Source organism: Antechinus flavipes, chromosome 1 (genome assembly GCF_016432865.1).
Source record: "Antechinus flavipes isolate AdamAnt ecotype Samford, QLD, Australia chromosome 1, AdamAnt_v2, whole genome shotgun sequence".
Classification (NCBI taxonomy): domain Eukaryota; kingdom Metazoa; phylum Chordata; class Mammalia; order Dasyuromorphia; family Dasyuridae; genus Antechinus; species Antechinus flavipes.
The window spans coordinates 593,613,747-593,634,711 of record NC_067398.1 but is presented as its reverse complement, the minus strand read 5'-3'; the positions used below and the strand labels follow the sequence as shown (position 1 = coordinate 593,634,711).

General features: G+C 34.2%; 1 protein-coding gene across 8 annotated transcripts in view; it reads right to left on the bottom strand.

Annotated features, from left to right (window-relative positions):
- Nucleotides 1-14,811: 14,811 nt before the first annotated feature.
- OXR1 (oxidation resistance 1) overlaps nucleotides 14,812-20,965 on the bottom strand; it is a 550,745-nt gene continuing 544,591 nt past the window's right edge. For 7 of the 8 annotated variants that reach the window (XM_051970977.1, XM_051970973.1, XM_051970975.1 and 4 more), the window contains 2 exons: nucleotides 20,770-20,843; nucleotides 14,812-15,043 (listed from right to left, as the gene is read on the bottom strand). In XM_051970977.1, coding sequence (XP_051826937.1) covers nucleotides 14,908-15,043; nucleotides 20,770-20,843 — 210 coding nt within the window. In that variant the 3' untranslated portion in view covers nucleotides 14,812-14,907. The remainder of the gene's footprint in view (nucleotides 15,044-20,769; nucleotides 20,844-20,965) is intronic. The other variant, XM_051970980.1, reaches the window with a different exon arrangement.

Here is a 20,965-nt window from a genome sequence, read left to right as displayed (position 1 = left end):
TATAATTTTCTTTCTCTGTTTTCAGCCTACCTGGTTTAGGTATCAGTACCATGTCTGTGTCATCTTCAATCCCTATTTTTTCAAATAGTTTATTTAGCATTGGAGTTAATTGATCTTTAAATGTTTGGTAGAATTCAGATGTAAATCCATCTGGTCCTGGGGTTTTTTTCTTAGGGAGTTGATTGATAGTTTGTTCTATTTCTTTTTCTGAGATGGGACTGTTTAGGATATTTATTTCTTCCTCTGTTAGTTTGGGCAAGTTATATTTTTGGAGGTATTTTTCTATTTCATTTAAGTTGTCGAATTTATTGGCATAAAGTTGGGCAAAGTAACTCCTAATTATTGCTCTAATTTCCTCTTCGTTAGTGGTGAGTTCTCCCTTTTCATTTTTAAGACTAACAATTTGATTTTCCTCTTTCCTTTTTTTAATCAGATTTACTAAGGGTTTGTCTATTTTGTTGGTTTTTTCATAGAACCAACTCTTAGTTTTATTAATTAATTCAATATTTTTTTTTTTACTTTCAATTTTATTGATCTCTCCTTTTATTTTTAGAATTTCAAGCTTAGTGTTTGACTGGGTTTTTTAAATTTGTTCCTTTTCTAGCATTTTTAGTTGCAAGCCCAATTCATTGACCTTCTCTTTCTCTGTTTTATGCAAGTAGCCCTCTAGAGATATGAAATTCCCCCTTATTACCTCTTTGGCTGCATCCCATACATTTTGGTATGATGTCTTATTATTATCGTTTTCTTGGGTGAAGTTATTAATTATGTCTATGATTTGCTGTTTCACCCAATCATTCTTTAGTATGAGATTATTTAGTTTCCAATTATTTTTTGGTATACTTTCCCCTGGCTTTTTGTTGAATGCAATTTTCATTGCATCATGGTCTAAAAAGGATGCATTTACTATTTCTGCCTTACTGCATTTGAGTTTGAGGTTTTTATGTCCTAATATATGGTCAATTTTTGTATAGGTTCCATGAACTGCTGAGAAAAAAGTGTACTCCTTTCTGTTTCCATTTCGTTTTCTCCAGAGATCTATCATATCTAACTTTTCTAGTATTCTATTTACCTCTGACTTCTTTCTTATTTATTTTGTGGTTTGATTTATCTAATTCTGAGAGTGCAAGGTTGAGATCTCCCACTATTATAGTTTTGCTGTCTATTTCTTCTTGCAGCTAATTTCTCTTTTAAGAATTTAGATGCTATACCACTTGGTGCATATATGTTTAATATTGATATTGCTTCATTATCCATGCTACCTTTTAGCAAGATATAGTGTCCTTCCTTATCTCTTTTAATTAGATCAATTTTTGCTTTTGCTTGATCTGAGATCAGGATGGCTACCCTGCTTTTTTGACTTCACTTGAAGCATAGTAGATTTTGCTCCAACCTTTTACCTTTACTCTGCATGTATCTCCGTGCTTCATGTGTGTTTCCTGTAAACAACATATTGTAGGATTCTGGCTTTTAATCCATTCTGTTAACCACTTCCTCTTTATGGGGGAGTTTACCCCGTTCACATTTATGGTTAAAATTACCAATTTTATATTACTTGCCATCTTGTTAACCCCTGTTTATGCTTTTCTCCCTTTTTTCCCTCTTACCCCCCTTCCCAGTATTAAGTTTGTGAGCACCACTTGCTTCTCACAGCCCTCTCTTTTTAATATCCCTCCCCCCATCTTAGAATTCCTCCCCCTATTTTACTCCTTTCCCTCACATTTTCTGTATTCTCTTCCGCTTAGCTTATTCCTTCCCTTTTCACTTTTCCCTTTTCACTTTTCAATGAGGTAGGAGAAGTATCACTGTTGGAATCCTTACTAACTGCTAACTAATTAGAGTTGATCTAATCTTACAAGAAGATTTTGGCCAGAACCTGAAACAAGGTACTAAGTAGAACTAATTAATACAAGGCTTGTGTTCACACCTTTACTCATCTAACAAAAGAAAGGGGGAGATGTTGAAATCCTTACAAACTGCTAACTAATTAGAGTTTATCTAATCTTACAAGAAGATGTTTTGGGCAGAACCTGAAACAAGGTACTAAGTAGGACTAATTAATACAAGGTTTGTGTTTACACCTTTACTCATTGGAGTTCACAAGTATGCCAGCTTCACAAAGTAAACTTTGTACCTTTATGAGTTCACACCTCCCTTGAAGCTCTTTGGGCCAGAGAGCACTATGGGAGAAAACCCATAATCCCTCTCTCTCATAGCCCACAATTCCTCCCTCTTGGATAAAAGAAACAGACAGAAGCTCTCGGTCAGATTTCAGTGGAGTTACGCCAGAAGCCCTCTCTCCGCGGCAAGGCAAGACAGAATACATTTTCCACTTGGCTGGCTGGTCGCATAGGAGAGTTCAGCTGGACTGGAGAGGAGCGACTCTGGTGGCAGATGAAGAGTTTTCAGAGGATAAAGCTACGAGTGAGAGTTCAGTGGACAACCAGATTCATCTTCATCTCAAAACACTGTGGTAGGTGGCTGGGCTCCTGCACGCCCCTCACTGAGACCAAGCTGGTCTGAAAGACTCACCAGAAAGCTAGCCGAGCTCCAAGAGAAGGAAACAAGAGATTCATTCCATCTCTGTGCTGGTTGGAGGCTGAAGAAAGCAGAGGCAGAGGCTAACGGACAGAACCTTTGGATTTGGAGATATTTGGAGGGCTCTAAGCTAAACCGGCTGTGTTTTGAGAAGAACAAGAACTCCAACATTTGAACTCATAACATATCACCATAAATTGAATATGTCTAAAATTTTTCTCTTAAAGCCAATTCTGAAGGCAGTAAGATACCCACTATATTCATCCCCCTCCATTCTTTCTCTCAGATATAATAGGTTTCCTTTGCCTCTTCATGAGATGTAGTACCCCCACTTTACCCTTTTTCTGGTACAATGTCCTTTCCACATTTAGTTTCTAGAACAAGGTAAACATGTATTCTTTATACAATTTTATAGCCGAAATATAGTTCCCAAGATTAATCTTTACTTTTTTAGATTTCTCTTGAGTTCTATATTTGTAGATCAAACTTTTTGTTAAGTTCTGGCTTTTTCATCAAAAATAGGTGAAATTTGCTCACTTCGTTGAATGTCCATCTTCTTCCCTGGAAAAAGATGCTCATTCTCGCTGGGTAAGTTATTTTTGGTTGCATACCAAGTTCCTTAGCCTTTCGGAATATCATATTCCAGGCCCTTCGATCCTTTAATGTGGATGCTGCTAGATCCTGGGTGATCCTTATTGTGGCTCCTCGATACTTAAATTGGGTTTTTCTAGCCGCTTGCAGTATTTTTTCCTTTGTCTGAGGGTTCTGGCATTTGGCCACTATATTTCTTGGTGTTTTGATTTTAGGATCCCTTTCAGTGGGTGATCGATGAATTCTTTCAATGTCTATTTTGCCCTCTGTTTCTATGACTTCTGGGCAGTTCTCTTTGATAATTTCCTGGAAAATAGTGTCCAGGCTCTTTTTTTCATCATACTTTTCTGGGAGTCTAATGATTCTCAGATTGTCTCTCCTGGATCTGTTTTCCAGGTCTGTTGTTTTCCCAAGAAGGTATTTCACATTTTTTTCCATTGATTGATTTGTTTTGGTTTTGCTTGATTGAGTCTTCTTGTCTCCTCGAGTCATTCAATTCCAATTGTTCAATTCTGATTTTCAGTGAAGTATTTTCTTCACTCAATTTTTAAAAATCTGTTTCTAATTGTCCAATTGAGTTCTTTTGTTCTATGGAATTTTTTTTCCATTTCGCCAATTTTGTTTTTGAGAGAGCTATTTTCTGTTTCCAGTTCACTAATCCTATTTTTCAAGGATTTGATTTTTTTATCCACTCTGTCTTTAAATGAGTGGGATGACTTCTCTAGACTCTCTTGCCAAGCCTCCCTCTCCTTTTCCCATTTTTCTTCTAGCTCTCTTGTGAGAGCCTTTTTAATTACTTCTATGAGGTTCATCTGTGCTGAGGAACAGATGATCTCCTCCTTTGGGGATTCACCTGGAGACTGTCTGTTTTTAGTCTCCTCAGGGTTTAGAGTCTGCTCTCTATCTGTATAGAAGCTGTCAAGGGTTAAAGTCCTTTTCAATTTTTTGCTCATTTTGTCAGAGAAGAATCAAAGACAAACTAGCAAAGAAAAAAAGAAAAAAAAAAACCAAATGGAGTCTGCTTTTTTTGGGGAGGGGCTGGGTGGTGTTACCGAGCTTCCTCTACAGACTGCGGGGACAGCAGCGAGGCACTAGCAGGACTGTGCTGCGCCTGCGCTCTGAGACTCCGAGAATGTGCTGAGACACTGTGTGGGAGGGGTGGCCAAGTCCCGAGAGACTTCAGCTGTTTGGGGTTGTATTCTTCACCCCCAGTGTTTTTAGCTTCTCTGCTGGGCTGCTGGCTTGCTGCCAGAGCAAAGTATCCAATCCTGTAGCAAAGCTCTCCCCGCAGAGACTGCTGAGATCACACCCCGCCCCTGCTCTGGTCTGCTTGTCTGTGAGTTGCCTGCTGGGCTCTCGCTGCCGTTGCCTGTCCTCACCCTGAGCCTGATCTAAAACCTTCCCCACCCTCACGCAAAAACAGACCTTTCCTGGAGAATTTCAAGGATGGCTTCTCTTGGTAACTATTTGTGGTTTTTTTTCAGTCAAGCATTAATTTAGAGGTTTGTTATGAAATGAATTCTGAGAGAAAACATGGAGCTTACGCAGCTGTGTGCCTCCTCTCCGCCATCTTGGCCGGAAGTCCCCACTCTTTTCTTTTTCCAGTCAATAAGTTATTTTTAGAGGTCTGTCATATATAACTTTTCTAAAATTCTATAAAGCTAAATTGAAGTCTTCTACTATTATGATCTTAATTTTCTTCCTCAAACTCATGTAACTTTAAGAATATAACTTCTATGCCATTTGGCACATATGCTTAGTATTTACATTAACTTTTTGTTATACTTATAGCAAAATTTAGCTTCCCTTCCCTTTTTATCTTTACTTAGGTCTATTTTTGCTATCTCTAATTTTTTTCTTTTTTTGGTCTGATTGAGACCGCTTTTTTTTTTTTTTTTTTTCATTCAGCTGAAGCATAATAGATTTTGCTACAGCCTCTTATTTTAACTCTGGAGGCATTTTTGTTTGTTTGTTTGTTTTAGGTACATTATTTGTAAACAATATATTGAATTATGTTTTCACATCCATACTACTATCTTCTTAAGTTGAATGAGCTCATCTCATTCACATTCACAATTCTGACTATTGATTGTTCATTTCCTTTCATCCTATTCGTTTATACTTTTGTTTCTTGCCTTCTCTTTAAGTTTGTTTTACATAAAATTAAACCCTCTCAACCAATTCTCCTACTTTTTTCCCTTCCTCCTTCTTTTTCTCCTATTTCCTTGTTAAGTGAATTTTTTTTTTTGAATCCAATTTTTTGTATATGTGAGCGTTTCCTTCCTTTGATCAATTCAAATGAAAATAAGGTTCAAGTATTGCCTGTCCCTCAACTAATTTCTTCCATCTTGTTTGTATATTTGTGTAGATTCTTCTTGAGCATATCAATTTTATGAGATTCATTTTATCCATTTGTCCTCTACTTTTCCCTACCCAAGTGTGTTTAGTCCCCTCTCATTCCCTAGATTTTTTTTTTTTAATCCTGTTAACATGAAATCACTCCCTATATCTCTGCCTAATTTGACTCCTTCTATGACTTTTGATGACAGAATTCTTAGGGGCATTTGTTCCATTTCCTCCTGATGAAGTGCAAATTATGAGGTTAGTGGTAGTGAAGAGATGTGAGAATTGGGGTAGGAAATCCCGTTTGGAGGCACAGGTCCTCTGAGAAAAGAATTCACAAACCTGAAACCTGTGTGGCAAAAAGGGATTTATTGGCACTGAAAAGCCAGCCTGCTAGATGACAGACTTCTTAGTGGTTAAAAAGATCCTGTTAGGAAGATAACAAAGGTTAACATAGAGAAGAGAATATCTTCACCAGCTGGCATAGTCTTTTAGGACTCTGCAAAGATATCGGGACATGTAGCTCTAGATATATTGGGGCTTGCTTTGATCTTTGGCCCAGAGAAAGAAGCCAACTCCTGAGAGACTGATTTTCAATGCAATTTAAAATTGAATGAGATTACTCAAGTGGGAATTTGAGCCACTGAGAGCTGTTTGTGGCTATTCAATGGAGGGTGACCAACATCTCCAATTAAATGAAACCACTTAACTGGGAGTTTGCAGGTTTTTCCCAGGGTCTGAGAACTTCCTGAAGGGAATACACATCTAATGCCCCCAAAAGATCTCAGTTTATGTCATCCCCACCTTGGGCCTCTTTCAGAGAAGAGTTTGGAGTTTCAGGATTTACCCCCATCACTCCTATTAGGATAAAAAGTTTTTCCTTGTTTATATGATTGCTCACATGTGTTTACCATTTTTGTGCTTCTCTTGTTGTCTGGGTTTGAATGTCAAATTTTCTACTCAGCTCTAGTCTTTTCATTGTAAAATTTTGGAAGTCTTTTTCATTGATGATTTTTTTCCCCCTATAGGATTATGCTCAGTTGTCCTAGATAGATTTTCTTGATTGTAAACCTGTATCTTTTTCATTCTAGACTATCTATTCATGCTCCTTCTGTAGTAGTGGCTGTTAAATTATTTATGATCCTGACTGTAGCTCTTGAATTCTTTCTGACTGCTTGTAATAGTTTTTCCTTAACCAAGATAATTCTATTTCCATTTTGCTCTTATTCTTTGAGATCTGGGCAATTTCCTTTTATTTCTTGAAATACGATGGCCAGGACCTTCATTCATTCATTTTGTCATGTCTTTTAAGCTCTTAAATTACCTTTCTTTGATCTGTTTTCAAGGTCAGTTTTTAATATAAAATCTTACATTTTCCTCTATTTTTTTCAGCCTTTTAACATAATTTTGCTATTCCTTTTTGTCTTATGAAGTCATTAACGTCTATATGGTCAATCATAATATTCAGTAAATTTGTCTTAATTCAGGTTTTGTACATTTTCTAAACCGTCAATTTTCCTTCTAAAATTTCCTATTTTTCTCCAATGTTCTCACTTGGTTTTAAAAATAATTTTTCTTTTTTAAACAAGAAAAACCCAACCTCTTGTTTCATTTCTTCTAGTAATTTTAGTTGGACTTGTGACCAAGCAGTATTTTGATTTGAGGCTTTACCTTTAAATAATTTAGAATTATCTTCTTTTAGGTTTATATTATAGACCTTTCTGCCCACAATTAACAGCTTTTTATGGTGGGACTCTTTTGTTCTACTCATTATTCCAGTCCACTGCTTGACATGACTTATCTTGAGGTTGTGCTTTTCATGCTTCTGAAGGGAATGTTTAGGCTAAATTTTTGTCCTTTTGGGTCCTATATTTTTATATTATTCAAGGATATCAGGAACAGTTGAAGCTAGGCAGCTGAATGATAGCAGGGTTCTAAAAATGAACTAATCTAGGGCAAAGTATGATCATTGGTCCCCTAGTCTGAATTTTGCATATTATTGACAAGTACTAGGTCCCGTAGCTGGTAAAGCTCCAGTTTAGAGAGATTAAACTGACGGCTCCCAATTGGTCTGCCTGTCCTGTTTTTTTTGTTTTTTTTAACCTTTACAGACTTCAGTCTTGATTGGAGACTGTAATTTAGACACCACTCTGCTACTACTAGGATCATAAGTTACATAGCTGCTGCCTGTATTCAAATTTGCTCCTTGCTCAATATAAAACAAACTTATTACAGTTTCTTGATCAGGAGCATCAAACCTGGGCAGAGGTTCCCCATTCAGTCATCCATCTTAGAATTAGAGAGAAACAGACTAATGCATCTATTCTCTACCTTAGAACTTTTATAAGGTCTCAGTGCCCCAGTAAAGCTCTGGGACCTCACTTTGTCTTTGTTCAATCCCTGAGATTTGAATTCTGTGAATATATATGTAGTTGTAAGCTTAAAGTAAAGTTAATTACATTTTCCCAAAATTACGACTCCCAGACTAAATTTTTGACTTCCAAAAATGTAGTTAAAAGTTAAGAAACGTTATCAAACTTTCAAATTTGTTATATAGCATGAGGAAAAGCAAATTTCCATAAGTTTTTTATTGGCAAAATTCAAAATACAACACAAAATACAGTACAATTTTTCTGTAATACAGGTCTACTAAGAATAGAATTCTGGTTTCTAGGCAGTTCAAAGTTAAGAGTCTCCTATCACCAAAACTGATTGCAAATATTCATGTTAATGCAGACACGTAATGGGATTAATATATTTTATCTTTGAAAATGCCTTTTCATTGATACTACCAAATATTAATATCAATCTATGATTTTAGTTGAGTATGTTCATCACTTGGGAAGCATTTGAAAATTAGGTGGAAGCTTCTCAATTGCAGCAGAGTAAAAAAAATTTCGAAAAAGGAAAAACTTACATTGAAGCCTGAAAAACAATGCTGGAACTAGTTTCAGCTCAGAAAACATATGCTTTGTAAATAGGAACAAATATATTGCAAAGGAAATGTACAAAGCAATTTAACATATTTCTGATTCAAATGTTAGTTATTGAAATGACTTTATCACAACATATTTTGCTTATACTGTTTTGTCTTGAAATTTTCATTTGAATTCACAATAAAACATTATCAAATTTGCAGCAAAAGCTAATTTCCAAAGTCATGTAGTAACAGTAGTTGAAAGCACTTCTCATGTAGGAAAAAAAATTCCATCTCAGCCCTTAGCTCAATTTTTTTCTTTTATTTTGCTTGACTCCCATTGTAAGTGCAAAAGCTGTCAGACAATACATAAATGAACAAGCACAACTGTGCTGCAATAAAACTTTATGAACACCAAAATTTGAATTTCATCTATTAAAGTAGCAAAATATTACTCATCTTTTGATGTTCTGCAATAACTTAAGTAAAAACCATTATTATTCCCATGGTCTGAAACAAAAAAGGCAGAGGGCCAGATTTGGCCTATGGGCCATAGTTTGCTCATCCCTAGTATAAGTTATTTGTGGCATTCTTATAGGCCAAAGATAACATTATGCTTAATGAAAGATTAATTAATCAATAATAACAACTTATTCAATTTGCTCCCTCCATGTAATCTCACCAAGCCTGACTATAGGGACAGGACAGAAATTTTGTTCTGTCAGCTCCCTCTATTGGTCCTCCTCTCTGAGCTGCCCAACACCCTAAGAGGAAATAACTCTGACACTGACTTCTGATAGTTTCCTAAATTTATTCAGCAATGATTTAACAAACTCATAACCCATTCCAGTGAATCTGAAACCCATTATGCCAACCCCATTCCCTAATTTTTTATTCTTTCCAACTAGCAAGAATCTTACTTCTCATTTTCCTACCTCAACACCTTTCTAACCACTCCCACTGAGAAAGAAAACAAAACCCATTACAAACATGTTATCAAGCAAAACAAATTTTTTTATTGGCACACACACACACACACACACACACACACACACACACACACACACACACACCATTTCTCATTCTGAGTATAACACCAATCAGAAAGGGGTAACATTTTTGGTTGAATTTTCCCCTCCCAGATGAATGTGTGTGTATATAAAATTTATATATTTTTAGATGAGGTAAAAGAGGTCATTTTTTGCCCACTTCTTACCTACCATTAATCACTGATTGGGTGCTGCTTCAGTAAAACTCTGACCTATTAAAACATCTTTCCTTAAGAAGGCCAAGGTCTCCCACTGCATTCAGGGACATCTCCAGTTGTCTTAATCTGTACCTTGCCACTGCACCCAGATGGAAAGTTAAACTGGTTACCTTGCACAGCCCTCCCTCATTTAATTCTAATCATTTACACCTCCCTGAAGACATGGTGCTCTTTGAGAATGATAGACAAACATGTTTCATTATCAGTCCTCTGGAATCTTGGCTAGGTCATTATGCTAATCAGAATTCCCAATTCTTTCATGCTATTACTGAATGTTTAATTTTATTCACTTTATCCTCAATCAATTCATATAAGTATTTACAGGTTTTTCTGAATTTTTTTGTCATTTCTTGGAATTATAACTTCATCATTTCTTTAGAATAGGATTACATCACTTATATATCATGCTTTCAGACATTCTCCAATTGATGGGCACTTCTTCAGGGTTTTTTTGGTTTGTTTTAGTTTTTTGGTTATTTATTGATATAACCTTTAGAGGTTTTTTATTAAGAAAAATCTCTTCCTTACTCCACCTTCTCCATTCTCTCTTCTCCTCTTTCCCTATCAAATGAAACTTGTCATTGTGGCTTTCTCCCCACCCCTATACTCCTTTATATATTTAACGATTTGCATACAGATATGGGATTTCCTCAAACCTTCATTCCCCTTCCCTATACTATATTCCTCTTCCATTCTTATCATTAAAAAAAAAAAAAATCCTGAGACCTCCTTTGATCCCTGCTAAAGAAAGGGTTCACAGAGGACGATATATAATTTATACTTAACTCTCAAAATTGTTTGCTTTTTAAAATTTTTCTATTAACGTGTTTAAGCTTTAAAGTTTCTATTCAGCTCTGATCTTTTCATCAATGCTATTTAATGTCCTCTATTAAAAGTTCCATTCCCCCCTATAGAATAATATTGTTTCACTGCCTAAGCTTTCTTGAGTGTAAACTTGCATCCTTTGGAACATATTCCCAGATGTTCCTTCATATGGCTGCTGAATCACATGATCCAGACTGTGGCTACTTAATACCCATATTCTGTCTTTTTGCAGTATTTTACCTTTGACTTCAAGCTTTAGATTTTACTATAATATTCACAGGAGTTTTTATTTGAGTTTTTCTTTTAAAAGGTGACCAGTGGATCCTCTCTCTTTGCACTTTGCTCTCTGGTTTTAAAAAATCTTGACATAAAAAAAAGATTTCTTTTAAGATACAGAGATTCTTGGTCATGATGCTTGGGTAGTTCAATGATAACTTTTTTCTCTCGATCTGTTTTACAGGTCAGTTGTTTTTGCTTTTTTTTTTTTGCTGAGGCGATTGGAGTTAAGTGACTTACCTAGGGTCACACAACTAGGAATTGTTAAGTAGCCAAGGCCAGATTTGAACCTAGGTCCTCTTGACTTCAGAGCTGTGCTCTTATCCACTGTGCTACCTAGCTGACCCTGCTATTGAATCTTTTTTTCCCCTAGACTTCTTAATTTGAACATTTCTTCTTGTCTCATGAAGCCATTAGCTTCTATGTGGTACATTTTGTTGCTTCAGTCAGATTTTGTGCTTCTTCTGATAAACTTTTAATTCCCTTTTTTTCTTCTCAAGTTCTAATTTCTTTTCAATTTTTTCACTCATTTCACTAATAAAATATTGCTTCATCTCTGAAGAATTCATTGAATCCATACCTAAGCTCTGTATTTTCTTTTTTAAAAATATTGATATTTTGAAGTCATTTTTTTCTGTCTTGAGCATCTTCTCTATCATCCTAAGTGTTTTCTGATTTTTTTTTTTTTTTTTTTTTTGGCTCAGTCCCCCAGCCTGCCTCCTGACTTCAGACTTGATTTTGGGGATAAGTTTTGTGCACTTCTGGAGGGAAGTTTTGTTGCTTTCTTGAGTGCTAATTTTGCTATTCCAAGACATCAGGAACAGCTTAGTCTGGGGACCTACAAAGGCTTTTAGCAATTTAAAAGTATTCTTATCCACTCCAAAATCTGATCACTAGCCGGTTAATCTGCACTATGCAAGTTCCTGACCTAGGTTTTGATCTGAACAGTAGTAAATTGCTGCTAGATTCACACACTATTAGCCAGATGAGAAACTGCTCATTCAGTAACAGAACTATAGACTCTCCTTTGGTCTGTATTCCTGCCTTAGTTCTAGCTTTCCATCTTTCAGAACTTGTATGTTTCTTAGTATACTGCCTAGGTCTATGGCCATTCATTACTGCAGAATGCTAATCATTGAGTGTATGTTTGTCCTGAATCTGTGACCCAGAATTGGGTAGTGGCCCACTAAGCTGCCAGGTAGCAGCCATTTTTATTACAATTCTGTTCTACCCCTTCCCCATGAGTATGGGTTTTAAGATTGCCTGGTGCTTCTCTTTGAGTACCAGTGTACTTTCCTATGTACAATCATGGCCAGATGTGGTCTCCTTATGAAGACCTAGGTAATCTCAATTGCACCATCAATGCAGAAAGTAAAATTAGGAGAATGGTGAAAGATTGCCAATCTCACCTATTAAAGTGGCTTTTCCAAACCTTTGCATTCTTCCTTATATAACCTTTATTTCCCTCTCTATCTCAGCTGAAAACTATACCTCATATTTCACTAAATAAAATTGATACCAATTGTGGACTTCTGCCACTCTTTCAAATTCCACTTTTTAAATAATGAATGAGGTAATCTAAACCCCTCTATGTATACAAATGATTCTATCCCATTTTTCTCTACCAGCAAACTGCCTCTTGTCATTCCCAATTTCACTATCCTTAGTCTCATTCTACTGACTGCTTCCCCAATGACATGTCTCTCTCATCTTTAAAAAACAAAAAACCTTCATTTGATTCAAACATCCCCACAATTACCCCCTATTTTTTTTTTTTTTTTTTTGCTGAGGCAATTGGACTTGCCTAGGGTCACACAGCTAGGAAATGTTAGGTATCTGAGACCATACCAGTTTTGAACTCTTGACCTTCAAGTCTGGTTCTCTAACCACTGTGCCATCCAGCTGCTCCAATCATCCACTATTTCTTTCTCCTTTTTGTAGTCAAATTCCTTGAGAAGGCCACCTACAATAAGTACTTGCATTTCTTATGTCTCACTAATTCTAGATACACCATATCCTGACCATGGACGTGTTCACTGGCTAACCTCTTAGTATGAAATATTCTACTTCCTAATCTCTGCCTCTTTGCTTCCCTCGAGCCCCAGATAAAATTCCACCTTCTACAAGAAGCCTTTCCAGACACTTTATAAGTCTAGTGCCATTCCTCTGCTGATTTACCATTTATCCTACATAGTACGTACAGTTGTCTGATATTGTCTCCCACTTGGTCTGTGAAATTATTGAGTGTCTTTTGCCTCTTTCAGTATTCTAAGTACTTAATACAGTGCCTGACACACAGGAGGCATTTATCAAATAACAAATGAGATATTTTAATTGACAAACCCTTCTAAATATACAAATGATTATTGACTGACTCCAATAAATTGCAACTCAAATTTTTACACATGTATTTTCGTTTTATTTGCTATACATCACTATGACCTTATTGTTATTGAAATCCATTACAGGATTATTTAGTCTTAACTCCACAAAGACAATAATACTGCTGTGGAAGACCAAGGAAGAAAAAGGTGATATTTATTTACAATTCCTTATATTGTAAACATTTAATCTATATATTGTTTCTAACTTCTAACAAATATTAAGAGATTTACATAGATAATTAAGGAAATGATGTCTTTATTTCCATTCATACTCAGCAATAGCATATTATGACAGAGCATCTGCTCCGATTAATTACCCTAGTAGTAAATTTTCTTCAGCTAAGTATTTAACTTTCAAAAGAACTAAATATACTAAAGTGCTATATTGCTACATCTACTTAAGCCCACACAGCTGGCTTTTATTCCATTTTTAGAATAATTTAAAGTGCTATAAGCAAACTGTCAATCAACACTTTCTATAATAACAAAACTACCTTTAAACATTAATTTACAAGATAATATACAATGTTCATCTGGAATAGCTGAAGTTTCAGCACAAAATCACTGTCACACGTATAACAGCAGTTTTTGTTTTTTGCATAACATAGAATATAAGCTTTGAAATGAACTGTTTTAATGAGTTGTTATTGCCACAATGGTTTATTACTGATTTTCCTACAAAAGAGGACAAGAACTACTGATATATTCTAGCCTGCCATTTTTTTCTTGAGGTCACGACAGTAAATTTGCATATTCCACGAATCTACTGAGTTACAATATTATCTACTACAGTACATGACCCTTTTATTTATTTATTTTTTTTTTTTTTAGCGCTGGTGCTAACTGTAATTTACAACATATATCCACTCAATTTTTAAAAATCACATTTTTTTTCTTTTTTGGACAAGAATAAACTATACTTTTGGATTTGGAGTGCAACAAGGCTAAAACAACAAAACCATAAAATAGTATATTGATATTTTATGCTGAAGAAATATGCATGTGTTTCATAGTCTTTGTATTTCTGATAATGCCCTGCTAAACTACAAATAAGTTAATACTATATTTTCTTGCTTAATATATTAAACCAAATAGAATCATTAAGTTCTCATACTCCCTTGCAGTTTTACAAATCTTTAACAGACTCCATTAGTGTTGTTTCCCCAAACCTGCAAGTGTAATATAATCTAATACAACCAGCATTTTCCCCTCATTTCACTTTTTCTAAAATGGAATTGAGAATGCCTTCTAAAAAAAAAAATAATGGTGCTGTTATACTCAGGTGAATTAAAACTAGACAGTATCCTTTAATTTGGCATACAGTTTTTTATGTATTGGTTCTACAATGCAAGTTGGTCACTTTCAACCTCAGCAGTACTGTAGTCTATCATTTATAACTCCAATCTATGCCCCCCATATGCTATTCCTTTAAAATAACATAATTTTTAAAATTACTTAAGTGGAAGTTCAACATAGCAGCACTAACATCAGAGAGATTGTGATGATACCAATTTTTAAATGGAGTGGCCACTCATTTGTTAAAACTGCGGTCAAAACTGCAAGTACATGGCACTAGGCAAGTATTACACCTTAAGAACTTAAGGGGTAGGAACATGATTTTAAAAAACGCTCCAAAATTATACCTTAATAAATGGTGACACAGACTCATCTAAAATAGTGACATGCTATATTATATTGCTTCATGAACTTTCCAAACTATGCTTGTCCATGTCAGGTTTGGGGCATTATCTTGGTAAGAACAGTAGTTATTCAAAAGCCCATATTTCAATGTCTTGAATAAAGAAATCTTCTTTTTTAGAAAGTGTATGGTTCCCAAATGTTTTACAGGAATGACTTCTACCATGGTAGAGATCCCCATCAAGCCAAAGTGCAAATTCTCCCCTGCAATTGGGAAAAAAAAAAAAAGTATTAGAAGAATTTTAAAAATAGTTAACAAAAGTGAAGTTACATACTTGAACTGGCTCAACTCCCAAAATCTTCATTGGCTATTTTCAGTTTACTGTCATCCCTAATCTGTTATTCTGTATCTTCTTGCTGTTTCCATGTCATGAGGCATTTCCCAATGATTATGGGTCTATTATGTGTATAATGCTGGAAACATATACAAAAGGATAGAATCCCTACCCTCATTAATTTACATGACAAACATAATATATAGGTATTAGTGAAATATGATGTAAGCACTGAAAGACTTTCCAAAGGTAGATTTACGGGAGGGTGATGGGAGATAAGGCATATGGAATACCTCTTAAAAATAAAAAAGCCTAGGATTGGAAGCACTGGTCATGTATAAGACTGAGTGGGGTTAAGTTTGGATGGGGCAAATCACAGGAAGTACTATGAGGATATAATAGTATGGAGGAATCAGATAGTAAAAGGTCTTAAATGCCAAAATAAAAAGATTGTATTTTATTTGGTAGGAAAAAGGAACCTACTAAAGGGTTTTAAGCAAAGATATGATCATATCTATGATAAATGAAGATTGATTTGAAAGAATTATTAAGGACAGACTGCTGTAAAAAAAAGAGTAGTAAAGTAAATCAATTAGGTACCTAATATAAACAATCTGGCATAGGATCATTATGAAAAACAAAAATTATTCATCACCATATTATTTCAGAGTTGCTGTGCCAGGGAATATTTATAAATAATATAAGCAGTTACAAAGCATGAGCATTTTTGTAACATTTCATTAACATTTCATTTTTTTTATCCACTGACTTTCTTTTAGTCTGATTTAGTTTCATTTAGTCAGTATAAAGTCAATCAACATTCAGTTAATAACCATTCATTAAATACTTACTATGTGCCAGACACTGAGCTAAACATGAGACATAAAAGAAGGTTAAAAACCAATCTCTGCCTTTAAAAACCACCCATTTTAATAAGAGATATAACATGTAAATTCAGTCTCACAACACAGTTAATTATATGAAAGCGGAAGATAACTGGATATAAGAACTGAATGTGTTGATCAGAATGACGAATTTATTCAGAAACAATGAACTTAAGTATATATATGTGATATATGTGATAAAGCAGTTATGTTACATAATAAACTGTTGAACTTTCAGCCAGAACAGCAAATATACATAACTACATATAAAAATGATCTGTAAATATAATTCCATTAGCCTCTGAGGTAGAGGAAACTAGATGGCACTGTGTACACCGTTAGACCTGAAGTCAGTAAGACTTAATTCAAATCTAGCCCTTGTCACTTATGAGCTGTGTAACTATAGGCAAATTACTTAACTTGTATGCCTCAGTTTAAACATCTGTAAAATGGAGATATAAACTCCCAGGATTGTTGTGAGGTTCAAATGAAATATTTTTTGTATAGCACTTTGCTATTTTTAAAACACTATATAAATGTTTATCATCATCATCATCATCATATCTTGTATCTCATATTGATGTTAAGCTCTTCTTCTGCAGTAAAGAATATGAACTAGATTCATTTAATAATAAAGATATAATTGATTTATAGACTTGGAAGACCCAAATCATTTAAGGTAAGGAAATGTGGGTATATCTCAAAAAAGCTAGATCAAAAAGGTTTATATAGATTCAGATTCAAGAGCATGTAGGTTTTTTTCTGACACATCTGGCAAAAGCCAACTGCTTTTACTTTGAAATTTGAGTTTGCTTTTACCAATATATTCAAAATTTTGTGAAAATAGCATTATCATCTCAATTCCTTTAGCAGAGAGTAGCTTGAGAAGGCTCTTCATGCATGGATCTAATATGAAAAGAAGTCTGTAAAAAATAGCTATTATTTTGAATAGTGAATGCTAAGATGTCAACTAAGTTAAAAAAATCTTCCAAGTATGTAGAATGTAATAACAATATATGTTCAAGCCTGACTGACTTAGAAATAATCTAGGACATAAAGAGTCTTAATCTCTTTCATTTGATGGTACAGAAAAACTCCAAATTTATGAATCTATTCCAAAAATTATTTTTCATGTTTAAAAACAGTTTTGTTAAATATATTAGTCAGGACTTACAGCAGTCTACAAAAAATGTATTTAAGCATAATATACTCTTTATGATACTGCAATGACCCTAACAAATCCTACAATGTATTAAAGGCTTCACATATAGATATGTGATATTTTATGTCCCTTAAAAAAAAAAAAAAAAAAAAAGATTGATCTAAATTAATCTAAAGTAAATGAGTAAGTGAATAATTTTTGGGGCCCCCCAAAATTATAATCTATATGGATGGAGATGGAGCTACTGAATGGAGTTGTAAGAAGTCATAACATGGCAACTGCTCCCATAGCAAATGCATGCCACTTAAATCTTACTTGGGCCTTCATTAAAGCTAGGCAGTCCATTTAACTTTTCCCTTTATGCTAGTGCTTCTTAAAACTTTTTCTACTTGCAACTTCTTTTCACCTGAGAAATTTTTACATGACTTCAGGTAGATAGCTATCTATATATATACAAGATATATACAAACATTTACTAGTAATAAATCATGAAGAAATTGATTTTAGAACAATTCTTTGGTATACATACAATTTTACCATTTATTAAAGATGAAAGAAAATTTGCATATTAATGAGATGGATACACTTATTTATTTTTACATAATGAATTAAATCTTGTGGAATATCTAGTAGCTTTTATTATTGCCAAACATTTCACAACCCCTATATTCAGTTTTATGATCCCATATAGGGTTGTGACCCAGCCACACTGTCTTTTCTCTCATTTAAAACCTCTAAAAGCACCACTTCTCCCAAACTTCTTTTCTCTTTTTTTACTAAGAAAACTGAGGCTATTCACTATAAACTTGCTCTTCTTCCCTTCATCCTCCATGTCATACTACTTCTTTCTTTATCTAGCCTTTGAAAAAGTGGTAGCTTTTTCAAATCAAATCCAACCTAATCAAAGCCAACTTCTCTACATGTATTTTCCCATCATCCCCAGAAGAATTCTACTATAATTCTCCCACCTCTTTCTAAGTCTTCTATATTTCATTCTATCTACTGGATTTTCCCCTGAAGTATACAAATATCTCAAATATAAAAAAATACTATCATCTTCTCTTCTTCCTTTCTGACGTATACTCCTTAAAAATACCATTACATAATTTCTACTTACTGCTTTCACTAATTCTCTTCTAAGGGGAAAAAAGAGCTGCTTCATATTTTCTAAGGAAAGCTGATAACATGTGTGAATTTGGAGTGGGTAAAAGTGGGGGGGGAAAAAGAAGAAAGAGAAACAGAATAGCATCAAATCCATTTTTCAGTCTTTCTTAATACATCAGTATTAAGTAAATTAAAAGTAATTTAATTAAAAAAGTAATTTAAGTAAATTAAAAGTAAAATAAAGACTCATACCATAATGTTCAAAAATTGAGGGTAAAAGATAAATTATCTAGGTTATTTGCATATAAGCAACAACTTGGGAGACAGAAAAGATTTCCTTTTTTTTTTCCTTTTTTTATTAAAGCTTTTTATTTTCAAAACATATACATGGACAGTTTTCAAGATTAACCCTTGCAAAGCTTTGTGTTCCAAATTTTTTCCCTCCCTTTCCCCCACTCCTGCTCCCTACACAGCAAGTAATTCAATGTATGTTAAACATGTGCAATTTTTCTATACATATTTCCATAATTATTGTGATGCACATGAAATATCAGATCAAAAAGGGAAAAAAATGAGAAAGAAAACACAACAATAACAAAAAAAGTAAAAATACAATGTTGTAGCCCACATTCAGTTCCCACAGACCTCTCTTTGGATGCGGATGGCTCTCTTCATCATTGAAACTGGCCTGAATCGTCTCACTGTTGAAAATAGCCATGTTCACCAAAATTTTCATGGTACAATCTTGCTATTGCTGTGTACAATTATTTCCTGGTTCTACTCATTAAAGTTCACGTAAGTCTACTCTCTGAAATCATCCTGCTGATCATTCCTTCCAGAACAATAACATCCATATACCATAACTTAGCCAGCCAGTCTCCAAATGATGGGCATCCACTCAATTTTCTAGTTTCTTGCCACTACAAAAAGGGCTGCCACAAACATTTTGGCACATACAGGTCCCTTTATCTTCCTTTAAGATCTCTTTGGGATATAGGCACAATAGAGATACTGCTGGAACAAAGGGTATTGCACAATTTGATAACTTTTTGAGCATAGTTTCAAATTGCTCTCCAGAATAGCTGAATCAATTCACAGCTCCACCAACAATGTACCAGTGTCCCAGTTTTCTTACATCCCCTCCAACATTTGTTATTATCTTTTCCTGTCATCTTAGCCAATCTGACAGGTGTGTAGTATATCTCAGAGTTGTTTTAATTTGCATTGCTCTAATCAATAATGATTTAGAGGACCTTTTCATATGACTGGAAATAATTTCAATTTCTTCATCTGAAAATTGTTCATATCCTTTGACCATTTATCAACTGGAGAATGGCTTGTTTTGAATCAATGCTCTATATATTTTAGAAATGAGGCCTTTATCAGAACCTTTGAATGTAAAAATTTTCCCCCAGTTTATTGCTTCCCTTCTAATCTAGTCTGCACTAGTTCTGCTTGTACAAAACCCTTTTACTTAATATAATCAAAATTATCTGTTTTGTATTCAATCATGTACTCCACAGTTCTTCTTTGGCCACAAACTTCTTCCTTATGCACAGATCTGAGAAGTATACAAACTATCCTTTGTTCTTCTAATTTGCTTGTAATACCACTCTCTGTAAGACTCCCTTCATCTAAAGGGACAATGAGGGAAAAAATCAGGAACACACTAAGCTGATGGATATTCAAGCACTGTCCTGAGAAAAGAAAAACTGAAGACAGCGCTAAGATGATAATCAGGTTATAGTAGAGAGCTGGAAGGAAAAGATAGCAGGAAAAAAAGCTGCATTTAAACTCAGAAAAATTGATTAGATGTCAGAAAAAAGGGGAAAAAATGAAAATAAGCCTCAGAAATCTTGGTACATAGGTTATTAAAGTGCTCCTACAATAGTAAAATTAATTTCACAATGTTGGCTCTTGAATGCCCCTTAAATGTTCACTTTATTTATGAAGAAAATCAAAATTTCAAGAAAAGTAAGCTTCTGTGCTTACAATTAGCAACCAAGCCTTTAGAAATAATATAAAAACAATTCTGTCACTACAAAATAAATTTTGACCTTAATGATAGAGATTTGAAATTACAGTAAGAGATAATAGTATAAATACATAAAGAGAGTGATTTAAACAAATTACCTAGCAGAGAAGCACCTATATTTTGTACACATTTTTATTTTAATAGACCAAATTATTTTACCCTTTAATGTCTTTGGCCAAAAACAATAAAATTCGTATTCAAACAAGGTATCTAGTTACCTAAACACAACGTTCAGTTTTATTTAAAAAGTCAATTTATTAACCCATCCATGAGAATACTTCTATTGGATATTAAAGAAATTTATTTATTTAGGTTCAAATCTATTTGAAAAAAAATTAAATTTAGTTTTAAAAAAACTAAAGTACAAATCTATATATTTTATAAAAATTCCTAAAGTGAAAACAATTTAGTACCCTAGGACCGTTATTTTTTAAAAATGATTCTTACCATAAATACTTTACATGACTTACCCTCCTCCACCAAAAGCTAGGGAATCCATATCTCCTTTGATAAAAAACATATTATCTCCAGTCCATTTAAAAACCTATTAAAAAGAAAATAATGACTTTTAAGTAAGCTTTTTTTTTTTAAATTAAGAATGTATAAATAGGCAGAATGGATTAAAAAAATCAGAAAATTTATGTGGTTATATAGAATTTTCAAAAT